Below are 19,083 nucleotides of genomic sequence, written 5' to 3'. Positions count from 1 at the left end.
TACTTAGAAACTTAAAACTGGAGACCAAAAAAAAAAACATTCCATACTAGACATTTTAAGGCCCCTAATCTCTTCCACTCTTTCTTTCACTCTGATTGCCCCAGCACTGAGATGTTTATCGGAAGTGAATAATCAGGTGTGACTGTTGCTGTAGATGTACAGGATTCTTGGCATTCTGACTGTAATGTTTGTGCAATTCTGCATGGTAGAAGCGGAACTGGAGGAAGCATGGCTTCACGAAGCTGGTCTCTCCCCACTCGTGTCCGGAGCGATCGTTGACAGTCCTGCCGAGGCTCTCCTTTCAACACTCACTCGCTCACAAGCCGCCATGGTGAAAAAACGCCTAGACAACTACACACAAACCCTACGCAAAAGAAACAAGCAGGCCATACGCCATGTCCGGGATGTCTTCTCCACGAATGACACATCGGTAAGCAAGACACACAATGTTCTGGAGATTTATGTACGGAAGTCTCTTGGAAGATCCGTAAAGTGTTTTTCAGACACTATAAAGATGGTGGTTTGATACTCTTGGATTTTTCACGTTGAGTGTATTTTATTCCTTTTGACAGGAATATTGATTCTGAGATGCCTCCTGAGACTGAGTATCTTGCAAGATTAATTGGTTCCTGCTCTCACATGGCAAGATTAGCTGCATAATCTCTTTTCTCTAAATGTCTATGAGATGATGAGTTACATACATAGCAGATAAAGCTGCCTCTCGATCTTACGTCTCCTGTTGTCCTCAGTCACTGTGGAGCCTTTCAGGTGTCAGTCTCATTTAGAAACCTACTGATGATAAGAGTGACAGCTGTGTTCAGGGTAAGTACAGGATAGGCGAGACATTCCTGAGCATGCCACCCATTTGCCAGGTCAGCTGCTCACCAGTCATCTCAAAACATAGCTTTCTTACTGACTGAGGCTGGAATGTAGAAGAGCTAGAATGTGGAACAACCCAAGCTGCGTTTAAATTAGCCTTCAGTAAAGCTGTGTTCATATCCAATGACCGAGGCAAATAGGATGGAGGATTTTCTTTACTCGAGTTGCAGTTTAAATAAATATGGACTTTGTTTTTGTAAACAGAATAGACTTGACCCTAATTTGATGCATCTTTGCTTCAGTGGATGATCTCACCTGGACGCTGTAGATCTGTAACTTCTGCTATTATCATATAAACTGTCCTGTGCTTGTCTCAGGACTTGTATTTCTTCTTTCAACACATATTGTTTACCATACTGCTTTTATTTTATTTTTACTCTTCTATAGCTCTGTCTGTCAGATGGTCCCTCTGGCTCTGTCAAGAGTGTATATTTTTTACTTTTAGTGTGTATATATTTTACCTGGATTTTACCTGGAAACCTTTAAATATAGTTCATAAGTACATAATTGGACCTTACGGACTACCACTTAAAGCTACATCACGTTCGGGTTTCTAAGTATATGGCACATTTGAGTGAACAAGTACGCACCACTCTTACTACCCCAATAATAATGAAAAATACTGTTTGGTCTCTTTATATCTAATTATATCTGATTAAGAATCCCATTATCCATTGTCTCCCAGAAGAGGATGGTTTACATTTTGAGTCTGGTTTCTGTGAAGGATTCCTTTTAATTCTACTGTTGCCCCTGGCTTGCTTCATCTGGATTTCCATAAAGTTGCTTTGACACTGTCTATTGTTTAAATTTCAATACAAGTTGAAATGAATTGAGAGTCATTTATGTGTGGGAATTCAGTAATAAACACCAAAATAAAGGCAGCTCTCAAGCCCATCCTTGAGAGACTTTGTGACTAAGAGCATGTGAAGTGGATGAGTAACTGGTCAGTCCTGCCAAGGCCTGACCAGAATGAGTGTTATAGAGGCACATGCACAGGCATGGGGTGGTGAAAGTGGAACATGGTAGAACATGCAGTGGATCAGTCTTATTCGCAAGTTCTACCGTATCAATATCATCAGCAAAAAGTAGAATGTCTTGAGTGGACATCTGGTCAACAAATGGTGTTTGATGGAGCAAGGGAGTAGGCAGGCTGGCAGCGAATGTAGGGCAGTTACTCGCAGCCAGCTGGACTGGCAACTGAGACTTACTGTTTCTATGGTAAGGATGCAGTTGTGAGTAGAGCTTGGCACAGTGGGCTAATGTGCTAACATTAGCTCATGTAATGTGATCTAGATTACAGAAAAGGATGATGGGTTGTTAAGGACATTTCTGCTGGAAGGAAGGCAAAGTGAGGAATAGACCACAACAGGAAGTCTGGTTAAGAATATGACCCATTATCATTTGTTATGATGTGATTCAGCATTGTTTTTCAGAGTGCCGCATTCAAAGCTCTTTTGTAGTCCATGGGCTTAAAGGTTTTGCAGCCATGGATTCTTTTAGCTGTATTTAATACATTTGTGAACATTTCATGAACATTTTATGAAATGTTTCATGTATAAATAATATAATATTTTGTTCTTTTATTAGAGACATAGATCTTTCTAATCCAGAACCAACTGAACACATTAGATTCAAGTTGATATTATTTACAGGTAACTGGTTTTTGGGTTATTGAGGCTTTCAATTCAAATGGCCATTCAAATAATTTAATAACTCTTGAATTTTTGAAAAATTACTTATTCCTGGCAACACTTCACAATCCTTTGTATCCTACTTTAACAACCACTGCCAACCATTTGTGGTTGTATTGTATGGAGAGAACTGACCATGACAATAAAACACATGATCATGAGTACACATGATCTCACCTATGTGTAGATTTCAGAGACGTTTCCTGTATGTTTCTATACTGTACAGTACTAATAAACATCAAAGTGTAAACCATGGGATTTATATGTCGCATTACTTTTATTCTGTTGCTTCTGAAACTGTTCATTTCTCTTTATCACATGGGTTAATATGCCTTGATTACATTCCGTTGTTCTTACAGACAGTTGAACCAACTCCTACAGTGTCCCCAAATGGGACAATTACACCGATACTGCCACACTGGATACCTCCCAAAGGTTAGTCTGTGGCTGTTAATGCTAGCAAACCACTGTACAAGTCCATTATGGGGCTATTGCTCTTGCTTAGTATATTGTCCTGACTAAACTCATATAGCATTACCGAACCAACAAATTTGGGTATTACAGACTATGTCTGTATGCACATGTTTGCTGTAGGTAACCAGTCATGCCCAGTGTTCTCCCCTGTGGAGAGCAGCATGTCAGAGTGTCAGCTGGAGCCGAATATCTTGTCATTTGAAGTACCGTACTCCGAGGGAGTGACGGCTCATCGGAAAGGCCGCGACCGCCTTGACTGCCAAAGGATCTGGAAAGGAGACAAGGATTTACCAGTAAGTGTTTACCTTCAGCTTTGCTTTTCCACAGTTCTTTATAATCTCAGACACACACAAAGCTTCTGTGGGCCACTAAACCTTTCACTCACCATCTGTCATCATTGGATTTTTATTGCTTTTACATTTTTATTGATTGCACTAAGAGCCGAAAGAAAGGATGGGAAAACAGGTCACATTTACAATACTCAGTTTAGGATTTCAGCCTTTTTAGCAGTAGACTGGTGTTCTATTTTTGCAGGCAATATGGAGCTTGACATATTGGACTTTTTCAATCAGTACAAACAAGTGAATTATTTTATTGCCACAAGTCTGATATAGCTTTAAGTGTGAGACATTTTTATCTCTGTTGGTATAACCATACACAGATTTTAGTGGTTGAAAATTATGCCTTTACATTTTAGATGTTTATGAAAAAGAGCTTGGGTCATTACAAAAGCAGAAATGAGTTTGATATCACAATTTACTTTGATTATTTTTGGGAAACTGTGTATGTTGTTTTTTTTTTTTCCTTTTATAACTTTTCTAAAACAGAAAAACAGAGTCATTAACCACAGCTGTGTTGAATATGGACAAAACAAAAACCATCCAAAAGATTAGGATAAGGAAATCTATCTGAATGGTTATTGCCTCATGCTTTGAGATGAAATATAGAGTATACATACTAAATGTAGATTGTAGATTGTTTCATTTTTTTATTGAGATAATTTTATTATCTTTCTTACTCAGACATTCCAGATTGTGAAGCCTAAGCAAGGGCTGACCAGAGTGCAAGACTTGTCCTCAGAAGACATCAAGAAGATCGGCTATATCTGTCTGATAGAGCTAACCACATTTTACGATGCCCTGGGCATTGAGCTGAAGAGGAATCGTGAAGTTCGTAGAAAGGTGCGGGGTGAGTACTTTTAAAATGTTATCATTTAATATTTCATCACTTATTCTCCAGATATGTTTTGGTTGGTGTGATAACTGCCTCCTTCTCTCTGCAGAAACTGGCATATTTGGAGTTCCCCTGACTACATTGCTGGAAAATGACCAAAAGAAATTTCCTGGCTCTAAAGTTCCCCTTGTTTTCAAAAAGGTACGTAGCTTATCTCTTGGATTCGCTCTTGTTTTTGCTGGGTTGTGGTGCAGGGGTTGAACCACAGCAAAGCGTCTTTATGTTCAGCCCAAAGTGGAAACTTCAGCACAGCGATTCTTTGCACTGGACATTTTAGAAAGTCATTAATCAGCACTTCATCTGGTTTGGACTCAGTTCCCTCCCTCCTCCTCAGCTCCAGCCTCAGCTTGATGTATTTGATTTTTCTACTTGCCGAGGCTTTGTTCCCATTCTTAGCAAACACTTTTCAGAAAAACTATCAAGTCTCACCCATGTTACTGTATTTTCCCTTGAGTATTGGTCAGCTGCTACAATCTGCTTTATTTCTTGTCTGTTTTTGCTTGGAAGCTACGAGACTGTGTTGTATTGAAGAACTAGAGTCACATATCTTTCCACTTCATGTGACCTCACTCTGTATCATCGCTGCCATTTTGAGGGCCGAATAGAGAAATGACTATCAGTCTTATTGTGTCTTTTGCTTCATTAAGAGGATTCTTTGTCATTTATTTTTTATATAATCACTACTACTGCCCTACTTCATGTGAATATATAACATATCAAGCAAATTCTCCTTGACATTTTAGCTTGTATTAGCTACATCACAGGAAAGCTTGGAAGTTTACCTTGGCAGCAGTAATCAGCAGTATTTAGCTGATAAAAGCTTAACCTTTTTAAAATGACAGTTTTTTACTTCTTCTTTTACAACACTATGGAATCCAATACTGACCGAAGTGAAGAGCCAGTAGGATTCTTTTGTCTTAAAATGCTTTGAGGCTCATATGAGGGTTATCTATAAGAGAAATATCGGAGAAAGGGAAATGTGACGTTTTCTGCTAATTTAAGTGGGATTAGCACTCGACAAGCGGTTCATAATCAACCATAGTATGTTTTATCAGCTCTGTTGAAGTACTCCCTTCTGAAGTAAAGTCTTTCTTAGTAAGTTAGTCATCTTTTACCTCTAGTTACATTTGAGTTATGCAGCAAAGCAAGAAATTCACTAGGATATAGTGGTATAAAAATGGTTAACCATATCACAGTGGATTAATACACCATGGTTTGTTTTTTGTAGATTTAGAAATGAATCCAAACTACTTAATAAATGTAGATATGATGTCAGTTTTCTCTGCTTTCTTGTGAAAGAGCTTGTCATTCGAGCTAACGGTACAACACAAAAGTTGGCTAACCATGTAGCTGAGTAGTTGAGGTTAGGATATTTAAATCAATTTGATTTTATTTGTCTAGTGATTTTAACAGTGAACACTGTCTCAAAACAGTTTCACACTAATGGAAAATTTCAAAATAGAAATTACAATGTTTAAAATTAAATTGATATTTATTTCTATTGAGCAAGCCTGAGGCAACGGTGGCAAGGGAAAAACTCCCTGAGACGATATGGGGAAGAAATCTTGAGAGGAACGAGACCGAGAATGGAACCAAGTATTATTAGGCTGCATTTCGGAGATTAAGCCAAATCCCTAAGTGACTTTATTCACCGAGGAGAATCTTCTTGCCAGTGTAATTTGCCTAAAGGCAAGCTTTACTCTGTGTTAAGAGTTGAGTCTTTTTTACTAAATTTATTTCCTTTGTGTCTGCTTTTAGAGTGTGGGAGGAAAGAAGTTCAATAGTCCACCACATGCTGAGAATTTAATGCTCTGTACAGATTCCTCACGGCTTGAGAGCAACCTGATCCAGTTTAAAGAGGAATTAACTAGAACACTTCATTACAACCATGAAACGTTAAGGAATATTAAAACAGTTGTACGTGTCGAAGAGTATAAATGTAACCGAAAGGTCATGGTATGTCGTGTTGGAATAGTTTGAAAATCATGCATTAAATAATGAACGAGAATGAGATTGAGTTTCAGCAGCTCACAAGGCATATATAACCTTCACAGCGGAGGAGATTATTTTCCTCATATAATCTCAAGCAGCTATATTTACACTAATTGCTAAGACTGATATCCAGCACTACAGGGTGACTTTCTGTTCCATTCTGAATAAAGCTTAGGTTTGGAGCGAGCAGGAGAAAGCTTATCCGTTTGTGTTTTTTAGTTTAGGTTTCACTGTTTGAGCAAGAGTCTTGCTGTCTGATTGGCTTATCAGTGAGAGATAAAGCATCTTCTATCTGTTCTTAAAAGGAGTGGAATGCTGAAAAATCTCACACAGCACACTGCGTTATCTCTAAACAATGCAAGGGGTGTATCAGAAAGTTTGATAGACAAATACACTACACTAAACCCGCTGGAATTAGCAAACGCCATACGTTCAGTTTTTTGAGTGAACAAGGATCCATATTGAGCTCTGAAAGCCCATCTCTCTGAGTGTGACAGTTCATGTTTATCTGTGTGTTTGTTTGCAGCTGTTGTCGAAGTTGGAGCAGACAGGGTTACAGACGGAAGGAATTCTCAGGGTACCTGGCTCCGCCTCTAGAGTAAAGGTAAAACACCTTAACCCCTAAAAGTGCTTTCATTCCTTAATTTAATTAGTAATTCAACTACTGAATGACTGGTTTAGCTCTATTACGTTTCTACACACACACACACACACACACACACACACACACACACACACACACACACATTATAGCATGGTGAATTTGTCCAAAGTTTGGTTTCGATGTCACTCAGTATCAGCTAGCTTTAAATCCTAGACATACCACATTTCCATCACCATGTTACCTCAGATTTTAACACACATGATGTGCCAATGGAAACAAAAAAAAAAACATGTAGCTCCCTGACAACCCACACACGTTTTGTTTTTCGCAGATCTTATTTTAACCACTACGCTTCAGATTCACTCCTTTCTACGTACACATTCTTTGTGCCCATGTTGATATTTCCATGTGTAACTGCTCAGAACTAATGAAAGCTAGTGGTGCCTGCACAGGGTTGCCTTGTTGATTGAAATCTCTGAAGAGGCTGTGAAGCTTTGCATCTTACTCAGGTAGTCTAATCTATTCTAATCCAATCTAGCAAAAATGAACTCATTAAAAGGCAGTTTGACATTAAGATAGAAGGAGTAGTGATTGGGTTACCAAAATCGGGTTACTGTTGCCTGTGTGCGCGTGTGTGTGCATGTACACGTGCATGCGTACGCGTGTGTTTGAGCGTGTGTGCATGTGTGTGTACGTGTGCTTGTGTGTGTGTGTGTGCGTGTGTCTGAGCGTTATCTGCATTATCTACAAGCAGCATTTGTAGTCTACAGCAACATAAGGTTAGGTCAGATACTTATGTTTGTTTTAATGCTAATTAGTGAGTTTGCTGTGTTTCCAATACTTCCAGCATTGCATTATAATACAATATAATGCAATGCTGGAAGAAATCGCAGTGGGGTTGTTGGTATGGAAAGACTCCAGAGCATCCTGATTATTTTTCTGCTCTGAGCCTTTAGAAAGATTTGGCATTACAGGGCACTATTGCAGACCAGCTGTTTTACTTTAGTACTGCTCTCTCACACACACACACACACACACACACACACACACACACACGCCACATAATCTCCAGGCTTAGGTACACATGGAGCTGAGTGTACAGGACTATTTGTGTGTAGAGGGGCACTTAAAGGGACTTAAAACTTCTTACAGTGTTATATTGGTCTTCAACAATATTGGTTTTGAACATTACCCATAATTATGCAGAGCGGTGTCACTGATCACCATGATCAACTGAAGCATATGTAGAAGTCATTTATTTTGTGTCATTACTGGTGTTTTCCGAATCAAATGTGGGTCTGTCATAATAAATCAGATAAACATGCTAAAGGCAACGGTCTGTTACACAAGTTGGAACCTCCAACAGAGTTAAAAAAAAAAAAAACATACTGGATAATATGACACTCCACATATATTGTACCACAGGGGATTGATGGATAGAGAGACAGAGAGAGAGATAGAAAAGTAGAGGAGAATTATGCAATGACACTGCAGATAAGCTGAATATATTTAAATGTAATTAAAAATATTGCCTACACTGAATATAGCATTCTGTTTACACTTCAACACCCTTTTATTTGCACCCTCTGCTCAAACAGAACAGAATGCTAATACTGCCATCAACTCTACCATAATTCAGTTGAACTCAGTGTTTGTTCAAAGTGTTTGTCTTTACTGCTTCAACAGTAGATTATTCTGTTATGGGACGTACAGTAGTAGCCTAGTGGTTAAGGTGATCGGAAGGTCATGAGTTCAAATCCTAGGTTCACGAGGCTGCCACTGCTGGGTCCCTGAGCAAGACCATTAACCCTCAGTTACTCAGTTGTTAGGTTTTGATGCATGATTCCTGATTTATTGATTTATTCAATTTTATGCAAATCCACAGCACTTGCGTCAAGAGCTGGAGGTGAAGTTTTATGACGACAGTTTTGATTGGGAGCAGGTGAGACAAAACGATGCAGCTGGTCTGCTGAAGATGTTCATCAGAGAGCTGCCGTACCCCCTGCTCACACTGCAGCACCTGCCTGCCTTCACCGCCGCACAAAGTGAGCACCTATAAAAAATCACGCATACCTTCCCATGTGCCTACTGGAAAACAAACAAACAAACATAAAAACCTTTTTATTCACAGTACAGTTGGCACAAATAAAAGTGTTATCAAGAATTACTATGCATGATTTCACTCTTGTACTTGTCACTGATGGCAAAAAGATAGTGTAGCTTTATGTGTCACCGAGTATGATGAGGTTAACAGCTGTCTCGGATGTGACAGATATCGCACCACACAAACACCAACTGCAGGCTCTGCACCTCCTCATCCTGCTTCTGCCCGAAGCTAACAGAGACACGCTGAAGGTAAGAATCTTACCTGCCGTTTTTTTTTTTTTTTTGTCACCACACTTGTTCTTCATACCTTTCATATAGTATTTCCAATAACAGCATGTCCAATAACAGCATGTCCAATAACAGCATGTCCAATAACAGCATGTCCCAAAGTGTTTTGCCACAGTGATCGTAATTAATAATGGACTTAACTTCGTGATGTCTAACCTCGTCTAACCTTTTTGTTTAAAACTTCCATGCAACAGGAAATAATAAGCCAAAATAAAAAAAATAAACACATGTTGTAATACAGAGAAAACAGAAAGCTCAAACTCTTTGTCCTCATGACCTACCTGTGGCAGAATAATCACCGAATGCTACAAATTGCTGGCACTGGAATCCATAAATGAAATAAAATAAATAGTTAAATGTCTTCAAAGAAATGCAGTAAATGTCTCATAATATAAGGCGTCAGCATGTCTACGAGCACAGGATTTGCTTTGCTCAATAACAACTCATTGACTCATGAAATCCATTTATTAGATAGCTTACAGTAGAATGAATGATTTGTTACTATAGAAACGTCAGAGTTACTGTTATAGAAAACTAGTTCATACCTTAGCAAAATAGGAACTTCAACAAGCCCGTGAAATTAATTTATATGTTAAAGTACTAGCTGTTTATTTGTGTTCAGGAATGGATTTAAGGAGTCTTATCGCTCCTTGCATCTTAAGTCGATGCGATTGTGTTTTACGTTTATGCCTCCGTCTGGTATTTCTGATTACGTTCTGTAGCTCTGGTATAAAACAATAGTAAGCTTGCTTTTTTTTGTTTGGCTTTGACCTGAAGTCTGGTAGAGAGAAAATAAGAGGTTGTTTAGGTTGGCCGTGTAAGGCTGGCACCACCGATTTCATGATAGTCACCTTGGTGAAGGCTGCAAGAGGAGAGTAATTACAGGAAGAGTAATTTTGCGTCTCTGCGTGTACACGTGCATGTGTATTTTCATTCCTAGACATTTGAATGAGCTTGCAGTTGAAAAACCGGTAGGTCAGGTCCAATGTGAGGTCTAATTTCTTTCTCTCTTTCTTTCTTTCTTTCTTTCTTTTTCTGCCAGATGGTTCATTAAAAGAAAAACAAAACGATTCTAGATATTAAAAGCTGCAATTTTACATAAAGCTAGCAAACTGAATTATTGTTTAAAAGCTTACACTCTTTAGCATATGCTCATTATCCTAAAGCAGCCCTGGTGTTTGGGGAATGTCTGCCAGGTCGTTCGATTTATCAGAGCTCCACCTAAGTCAAAAGGATATGTGTCATGACTATAATTTGTCATTTGAGAATGCAAGGGAACGAGTACTTGCTCGTAAACGTGTCTCATACCTGACGAAACAATGCACAAACCCCAAGATATTGTAAATTCCTCCTAATTTAGCTAACAGGTTTATAATGGTATGAGTTGGCTGTATTAAAGCATGGGTGTGGATTGTACACATGTTTATTAGATGCAAAATTAGATCACCTGAAATGATTGTGTACACAAAGAGTGATCTGTGACCAGAGAGTGTCTCTCAATCTCCAGCTTTGGCTTTGATTACAGCCAAATCACCTTCCTGTGAACACACATGGCTTTTGTTGTTCAACCTTAATAGTTGATATCAAATCAGCACTTGATATCTATCGTGTTGTAGTTTTTCTCGCTTCATACATAAAATCACTCCGTGATCAGGGAAGAGAGATTTATTTTCTAGAACATCAGCTCTGGTGGTAGTTCTTATCTTATCCTTTCTATAGTTACGACTCCTTCACGGACGTTATACAGGTTTTTAATTATGCGTATACGTTTAATTATATGTTATTTAAGAGGTAAAGGCTGTGCATTTCTATATATTTCATAGCTTTCTGTAAGGACATTTTATTTAGCATTTATGCAAGGAGTTTCTTCTGTCAGTGCTCTGAACTGTCACTGTTATGGCTACATGGCTGTTGTATTATGAACTTCTGAAGAAGACGGAAAACAAAGGGAGCAGCTGTTGAAGACGTGTCTATTTATAGCTGCTACATTGTAAAGTTATATAAGGAACTAACATGAACATAAGCATATTTAATGAATAAAAACGTGTTTGTTGGCATGTTGCTGTGGTATAAGAGAATTAAAACACTACTGGACGTGCTGCTGTAGGAAAAGAATAAACTTCAGAGTAAAAAGTGTAACTTTATTATATCACCGTGTCATTCTTTATAATTGACTGGAACAGCATATCTTTACATAATGATCGTGTGTTTGTGTTGTCAGGCTCTGCTGGAGTTTCTAAGGAAGGTCGTGGCATATGAGGAGAAGAACCGCATGAGTCTTTGGAACGTCTCCATGATTGTGGCCCCGAATCTATTCACGGTCAGGGGAAAGAAGGCCAAGCAGGAGGAGATGCAGGGAGCAGCAGGTGCAGCTCACCTGGTCCGCCTTCTCATCGTCCACCAAGATCTCCTGTGGACGGTGAGGCCTGTACAGTTTATAGATCAGATAGAAGAGGAAAATGTGGCCATCAATTTTGGATTAGTTATATTTAATTAGAATTATATCTTAAACCCATTCACAGCAAACCGGTGATCAGCGAGATGTCGTCTAATTGTCTGGTTTTTTTTTTGTAAATAGTTCAACTGCCTAAAATTTTACCTCGTTGCTCGTTCTTAAATCCTCTTTAAGCTAAGATAGATTTGGAGGACAAAATTTTATTCATCTAACATAACTAAAGTCTGGGAGACAGATTTTTCCAAATCACATGCCACATCTGTCCTCATACAAAGATGCTTACTTTTGTTTCAGGTGCCTTGTTTCCTCATCTCGCACGTGCGAAAAATGAACGAAGCTTCCGTGAGTAAGAAGACTCCCAGCTCAGAGAAGACTAAAAGGAAACTGCTAAGGAGACGCAACACCGACCGTGACAAAGAAAGGAGTGAGGTGGGCTTTAGGATCGTCCATGGCACTCGGGTGTAAATAGCCACTAGTCGTGTGACTAACGCATGCACAGAATGATTACTGTGATTAGTGGAATTGTACAGAGTTATTGAGCATCCTCAATCCTATGATTTCAGCTCACTGACCTTCGTGAAGGGGTCATCAGGGTGCAGGCACCACTACATGCCAAGATCTCCATGGCGATTCAGCTAGACAGTAAGACGAAGGCTCGGGATGTGATGTCACGATTCGATTTCGAGAACGGGTGAGTGAGCAGGAGATCTTTATGTCGAGACACACAAGAATACAACTGAGCATACGTCTGACTCTTACTTTTTGCTTTTTAGCCAAACGTCTCGAAACAGCAGCAGAAAACAGAAGCATTATTTGTTTGAGGTTGGAGGGAATATAGGTAAGTCAACGAGAACAGAAAACAAAATTTCATTCGATGATGCCATCAGTTTATCAACTTATCAATTAAACATGAAGCTAAAACGTACGTGTGGATTGCAACCTGCACGAACCTCAACATTTTATACAACTAAATACTTACGTCTTTGTCCGAGATGCATAAAAATAGTGACGTTGTTTCAAGGGTGAATTTACTTTAAAAAAAAAAAGAAAATAGGAGTTTTAAAGAATATAAAACGAATAGTTTTGATTCCAAAATCTGATTGTCTGAGCTGTGTTTGAAGCCACTGTAAAATCCTCACAGTGCAGGCGCCATGACCACATCACAATAACTGTGTTCTGTATTAACACATCAGGCAACTTTTAAACATCATAATAACCGTGTTCTGTATTAACACATCAGGCAACTTTTAAACATCACAATAACCGTGTTCTGTATTAACACATCAGGCAACATTCAAACATCACAATAACCGTGTTCTGTATTAACACATCAGGCAACTTTTAAACATCACAATAACCGTGTTCTGTATTAACACATCAGGCAACTTTTAAACATCACAATAACCGTGTTCTGTATTAACCATTCTTTACCATTCTGCTATCAGGTTTGCCATAAATGCTCCTTTCAATACACACCATTGTGTTTAATATTCATCTGTAAACTGGCCCTCCCTTCACAATCGCCGTAAATTTCACTGGTTCACCTTCATTTATAAGACTCTTCTCGGCCACTCACCTCCTTACTTAGGTCACTAGCTGCAGCTAATGCCTGTCACATATAACATCCGATCCTCACTTCATTTTCAGTTAAGCATCCCTAAAACCAACTCTGCGTTTGGTCTTGCATCTTTTCAGTCTGCTGCCGCTCGCGACTGGAATGCTTTGCAAAATACTCTCAAACTGGATAAATTAATTCCAATTTCATCCTTTAAAAATATTAGATCATATTTGTTCACGGATATATGCAGTTGCTTCTCTACATAATTTTGTTTTAAAATGTATTTATGTAATTGTTAACCTGTATGTATTTTTAATGTTTTGTATTTATTTTAGCCCTACTTCCCTTTCCCTAAGTGGTTATTCCACTTGTCAGGCCGCCATTGTAAATAAGAACCTGTTCTTAATGACTTGCCTGTTCTGTGTTAACACATCAGGCAACATTTAAACATCACAATAACCGTGTTCTGTATTAACACATCAGGCAACATTTAAACATCACAATAACCGTGTTCTGTATTAACACATCAGGCAACATTTAAACATCACAATAACCGTGTTCTGTATTAACACATCAGGCAACATTTAAACATCACAATAACCGTGTTCTGTATTAACACATCAGGCAACATTTAAACAACATCACAATAACCGTGTTCTGTATTAACACATCAGGCAACATTTAAACATCACAATAACCGTGTTCTGTATTAACACATCAGGCAACATTTAAACATCACAATAACCGTGTTCTGTATTAACACATCAGGCAACATTTAAACAACATCACAATAACCGTGTTCTGTATTAACACATCAGGCAACATTTAAACATCACAATAACCGTGTTCTGTATTAACACATCAGGCAACATTTAAACAACATCACAATAACCGTGTTCTGTATTAACACATCAGGCAACATTTAAACAACATCACAATAACCGTGTTCTGTATTAACACATCAGGCAACATTTAAACAACATCACAATAACCGTGTTCTGTATTAACACATCAGGCAACATTCAAAAACATCACAATAACCGTGTTCTGTATTAACACATCAGGCAACATTCAAACATCCGGTTTGTCTGTGTGACGTAACGAAGGGCCAGAAAAAAAAAAGGGCCAGAACACGGTTATTATGATGTTTGAATGTTGCCTGATGTGTTAATACAGAACACGGTTATTGTGATGTTGTTTAAATGTTGCCTGATGTGTTCTGTATTAACACATCAGGCAACATTCAAACAACATCACAAAAACCGTGTTCTGTATTAACACATCAGGCAACATTCAAACATAATAACCGTGTTCTGTATTAACACATCAGGCAACATTTAAACATCACAATAACCGTGTTCTGTATTAACACATCAGGCAACTTTTAAAGCAACAAAACCATTACACCATCACTAACAGTTTAACTTATTCCCGAACTTTAAAATGGACGAATTGCTTTCGGCAATTAAAAAAATATAAATATAAAAAAAATATTTTATAATTTATTATTTTTATTATAATATATAATATTTACTATTTGTATAATTCATATATAATGTTTAGAAATATTGTAAATGTAATTCTTTTATGAAACATCGTTCATTTTATTATATTTTCTAAATAAACTATGTCGCTTGGCAGAAAAAGCTTACTGTTTATGAATTACTTTGTGTGGCAGAAGAGCTGTTTATTACAAAATATTATGAAGGATAAATTATTTGAATAAATGGACCTTGCATTCGCTCATAATGTTGCCACCATAAGCCACTCCAGGGCATACGCTTCACTAATTTAACTGCATGTTTCATTACTCCTTATAAGATCTCATCTGTTGTTGCTTTATTACATATTATCAACAAGTCATTTTCAAAGATATTAGAAAATGTTTCTTAGTAAAAACAGTAATCATTGTAAAAATTGCTGTGGTAAAAGAGGAGGAAAGGGAAGCACCTGTGGACATGCTGTTGATTCCATCACATCACCTTGCTGTTGATTCTTCTTACATATCAGCATGCCTGAGGTGCTTTATTCCTTACATAATGATTTGATCTTTATCTTATTTAGCAGCTCAGTTTTCAATCGTTTTCAGTTTGCTTCCTGATGAGCAAAAGTGCTCACTTAGATATTACGCTGGTAGCTCAGTGGTCATGATGTTTGACTGACCGGAAGGTTGTGTGTTTAAATATCACCACTGCTGAGCTTCTAGTTCTGGGCTCTTGAACAAGGCCCTTAACTGTCAACTGTTCATTTGTCTGAAATAAGATGTATGTAAGTTGTACAAGGATGTCTGCCAAATGCTGTAATTGGGAACAAAAATACAAGAAGGTTTGATTTTACTTCATTATATATATATATATATGTGGCACGGTGGCTTAGGGGTTAGCACGTTCGCCTCACACCTCCAGGGTTGGGGGTTCGATTCCCGCCTCTGCCTTGTGTGTGTGGAGTTTGCATGTTCTCCCCGTGCCTCAGGGGTTTCCTCCGGGTACTCCGGTTTCCTCCCCCGGTCCAAAGACATGCACGGTAGGTTGAGTGACATCTCTGGAAAATTGTCCGCAGTGTGTGATTGCGTGAGTGAATGAGTGTGTGTGTGCCCTGCGATGGGTTGGCACTCCGTCCAGGGTGTATCCTGCCTTGATGCCCGATGACCCCTGAGATAGGCACAGGCTCCCCGTGACTCGAGGTAGTTCGGATAAGCGGTAGAAAATGAATGAATGAATATATATGTATACTTTCACACTTTTGATGTCTTCGCATTTATTCCGAAATCTTGTCCTGATGATATGCGTAAATGTCACATGACAGAGTTTTGCCCCTAACTGAAGAATGTTTTTATTTCCAGGGGAGCGCTGTCTTGATCCGGACGCTCACTTGCTAGAGGTGTATCGTGTGAATCCTCACTGTGAATGGGTCCTGAAGTCCAGAACAACCTGAGCATATTTATGCTGCAGCCACAGATCAAAAAAAGACACTACAGCTGGACTCCTTTGTGCTCATTTCAGGATATGGGTCATGAAAACAGGAGATTGGAGAAGCTGCCCCTCTTTCTAAAATCACTTAAAAACAAGTTTTCAACAATGGAGCTGAGACAACCTCACTTGCCCCTTTTCAGATATTTAGAAGGATTTTGATTTATCCGTCAAGCCTTTGGGTGGAAAGCTGGATTTGAGACAGGCGCTCTCCAGAAAGAGGGCTTTACTTGTTTGTTTGGGGTTTTTTTCTCTGCGGCTTGCGTCACACAGGATGAACAATGCAATGCTGGCCATTGAGATTGTTCGATGCCAGAAACTTGTTGATATAAGGCCACTGTTGAAGCATGTTTTTTCCAATGCCTACACGGCCACATGTGTTAAAAAAAAGCATGTACATATAATATTTATACCACTAATTTATCCATTTATCTTGAGATTTTACCATGTAAACCATAGTTGGTTTTGTATTACACTGACTGCATGCTTGCGATTAAGCCATTTGAACTTTCTAAACGTTATGAATAGGTACAGTTATGCATAATGATCACACAGTAAGCATTATTTTACCAAGTGAACTTTTAAATGCCAATTCACAACGCGCTTGATATGGATTCAGTAGCTGTGCTGCATGAAACCCAACAGGCTCTAGTGACTGCAGGATTCCTGTTTTAAGCACTACATTATGAAAACGTGTTGCACGGTAACCCACGGACTGTGAATCTTTACGATGCAAATGAGGATCTCGACTGTCCCGCAACTAGGCTGAAGTAGAGAGTAATAAATATATGGTCAAACAGGCTCGCTGTAGAGCGTTGGGTTTCTGTGCCGGAGCAGAGGATTGCCTGAAAGAGCTGATAAGGACAGGTTTTACATTGCACCCTGGGCCAGGTTTCCAGTTAAACCTAATCCCAAACGAGTTCGGCCCAAAGTGCTGCTCACACTGTAACCAGTAGTCCAGCCGTACATCTCGCCTCGCCTCGCCTCTGCTCCTTGCCAACACTATGATCACTGTTTCTCCTAACACTAAGTATTGTAAAAGATGAACTCATTATTATAAACTCTACTAATTGGTTCTTTTTTGTACAAGGACTTTTTTTTTTTTTTTTTTTTTGTAAACCGTAATGTACTCGACTGTGTTATATTTTTGGTTTTTGTATTATAACATGATTCGACACTGCCAACTCTGAGTTGTGTTTTTGATTTTTATTGTATTTTTATCATGTACTGACTCAGTATCTCTCCACAACCCAGTATTAACCATTTCACCTGTACTGATAAAAGAAGAAAAACCCACTCATATAAGAAGTCTTGACTTTCCATATATAATGTACTTTAGAAGCTACGATTTTGCAGCCTAACAATACGGAACACGGATAACGACACCTTCGACGTCTTATAAAAAGCATTTATAAAAAGCTTTTTTATAAGAAACAAATACATTCCTAAATGTTTTGTGCTGTTAATACATGACCAGACCGAACCCAGGCACCGTGTACTAAAGCCTGAAAGTAAAATGTTTACTTCTTAATATACAAATCATAAATTCTTCCATCTAAATAAGTAGTTCTTACACTTGCATCTCTTTAGCAACCTTAAGTCAAATAACAGCACATCCTGAAGTGTTTTATTCCTCTTAAATCACAGCAACTTGCCAATTAAACATTTTTTATTAACAAAAGGAAAGTTCATGTTTGTTTTGTTTTTCTCATTGTGTCTAATTATAGTCACATTTATTGTTGTTGAATGTCAACAGAACAAGTTCTTATCACTTACATTACCTCACGGGTCTCTTTAACGTAATAAAAGGAGGAAAAAAAAACAGTTATTAGAAAACATATAGCCTACAGCTTCACCTTTATTTGTTACAAAGTGCTAATATTGGTTACTCCTTCCAGAAATAATAAATACACAGAAATCTTATTCGATATCCAAGAATATTTTTAATAATTTTTTTTTTACCATTCAAGTTCCTGTTAAAATTGTTACTATAGAAACAATGAAATCGTAGAACAAACGCATTCATAAAAACATCTGATTTATCTTTCTGTCAAAACTACTTTCAAGGCTGTTCTAGTAAATAAATACCAAATTTTATCAAATCACATTCAAGAATTGCTCTTGGATGTAGTTTCGGCCGATTTAAACCTTCATATTCCAAGAATTCTTGTAGGGGATTAACAAAACAAAGTCGAGCCTCGTTCGTCAAAACCAAAACTTGAGCCGTTCAGAGAAAAGGAGCTGCTTTAAAAACCTAATTAGCAGCTCGATCTACAGTGACGAGAAAAAGCAGCTGTAGAAGGAAGTCTGATCCGTTATCTGGAATCCTCAATGAAAGGATTAAGAAAAATCAAAAAACAATCGTGACAAGAAGTGAAAGAAAGACGTTTCGCAGAGGCTTCTTTGTAATTTGAGTTCTTTCGAATGAACATTAATGGAAGCACGGTTCATGAAAAGAAAGTAAAAAAATGAGCAGAATGAAGAATTAGTTTTCTGTCATTTTATTAGCAAACATGAGCAGTGAATCTCCACCGTTCTCCAAAATCCTGTCACTCATATTAACAACCCAGTTTAATTCAAATTATTGGAGTTAATGGCTTTTTTTTTTTTACTCAAACAGTCCACAGGGAGTGATGGATAGCATTGTCGAGTGGCTCAGGCAGCAGCAGCAGCAGGACAGGAGTGAGGAGAGACGCCAGGCCGAGTGAAGGCTGAGCTGAACTCTAACACGTCTATAATATGACCTCTGGAGAGGCGCAGGTTCCTCATACAGCCCCGGAAAGATGTTCTGGTGCTCAGACAGCTCTGCTTCACGTTAGCTGAAGTTAAGAGAT

General features: G+C 38.4%; 2 protein-coding genes across 7 annotated transcripts in view; one reads left to right on the top strand and one right to left on the bottom strand.

The window, feature by feature from the left end:
* arhgap28 (Rho GTPase activating protein 28) overlaps nt 1-17,935 on the top strand; it is a 41,861-nt gene extending 23,926 nt beyond the window's left edge. For all 5 annotated transcript variants that reach the window (XM_060869719.1, XM_060869717.1, XM_060869718.1 and 2 more), the window contains exons 3-15: nt 210-430; nt 2,930-3,005; nt 3,165-3,337; nt 4,067-4,232; nt 4,327-4,418; nt 6,796-6,873; nt 8,759-8,918; nt 9,146-9,228; nt 11,489-11,686; nt 12,017-12,151; nt 12,286-12,413; nt 12,496-12,560; nt 16,123-17,935. In XM_060869719.1, the coding sequence (XP_060725702.1) occupies nt 210-430; nt 2,930-3,005; nt 3,165-3,337; nt 4,067-4,232; nt 4,327-4,418; nt 6,796-6,873; nt 8,759-8,918; nt 9,146-9,228; nt 11,489-11,686; nt 12,017-12,151; nt 12,286-12,413; nt 12,496-12,560; nt 16,123-16,214 (1,667 nt within the window). In that variant the 3' untranslated portion in view covers nt 16,215-17,935. The remainder of the gene's footprint in view (nt 1-209; nt 431-2,929; nt 3,006-3,164; nt 3,338-4,066; nt 4,233-4,326; nt 4,419-6,795; nt 6,874-8,758; nt 8,919-9,145; nt 9,229-11,488; nt 11,687-12,016; nt 12,152-12,285; nt 12,414-12,495; nt 12,561-16,122) is intronic.
* A 275-nt stretch (nt 17,936-18,210) lies between these two features.
* Nucleotides 18,211-19,083, bottom strand: part of lama1 (laminin, alpha 1) — a 40,509-nt gene continuing 39,636 nt past the window's right edge. For both annotated transcript variants that reach the window (XM_060869714.1, XM_060869716.1), the window contains exon 62: nt 18,211-19,068. In XM_060869714.1, coding sequence (XP_060725697.1) covers nt 18,905-19,068 — 164 coding nt within the window. In that variant the 3' untranslated portion in view covers nt 18,211-18,904. The remainder of the gene's footprint in view (nt 19,069-19,083) is intronic.

The sequence above is a fragment of the Tachysurus vachellii genome, chromosome 5, assembly GCF_030014155.1.
Source record: "Tachysurus vachellii isolate PV-2020 chromosome 5, HZAU_Pvac_v1, whole genome shotgun sequence".
In the NCBI taxonomy this organism is placed as follows: Eukaryota; Metazoa; Chordata; class Actinopteri; order Siluriformes; family Bagridae; genus Tachysurus; species Tachysurus vachellii.
Note: the sequence above shows the minus strand (reverse complement) of the source record. Positions and strands in the feature narration are given on the sequence as shown.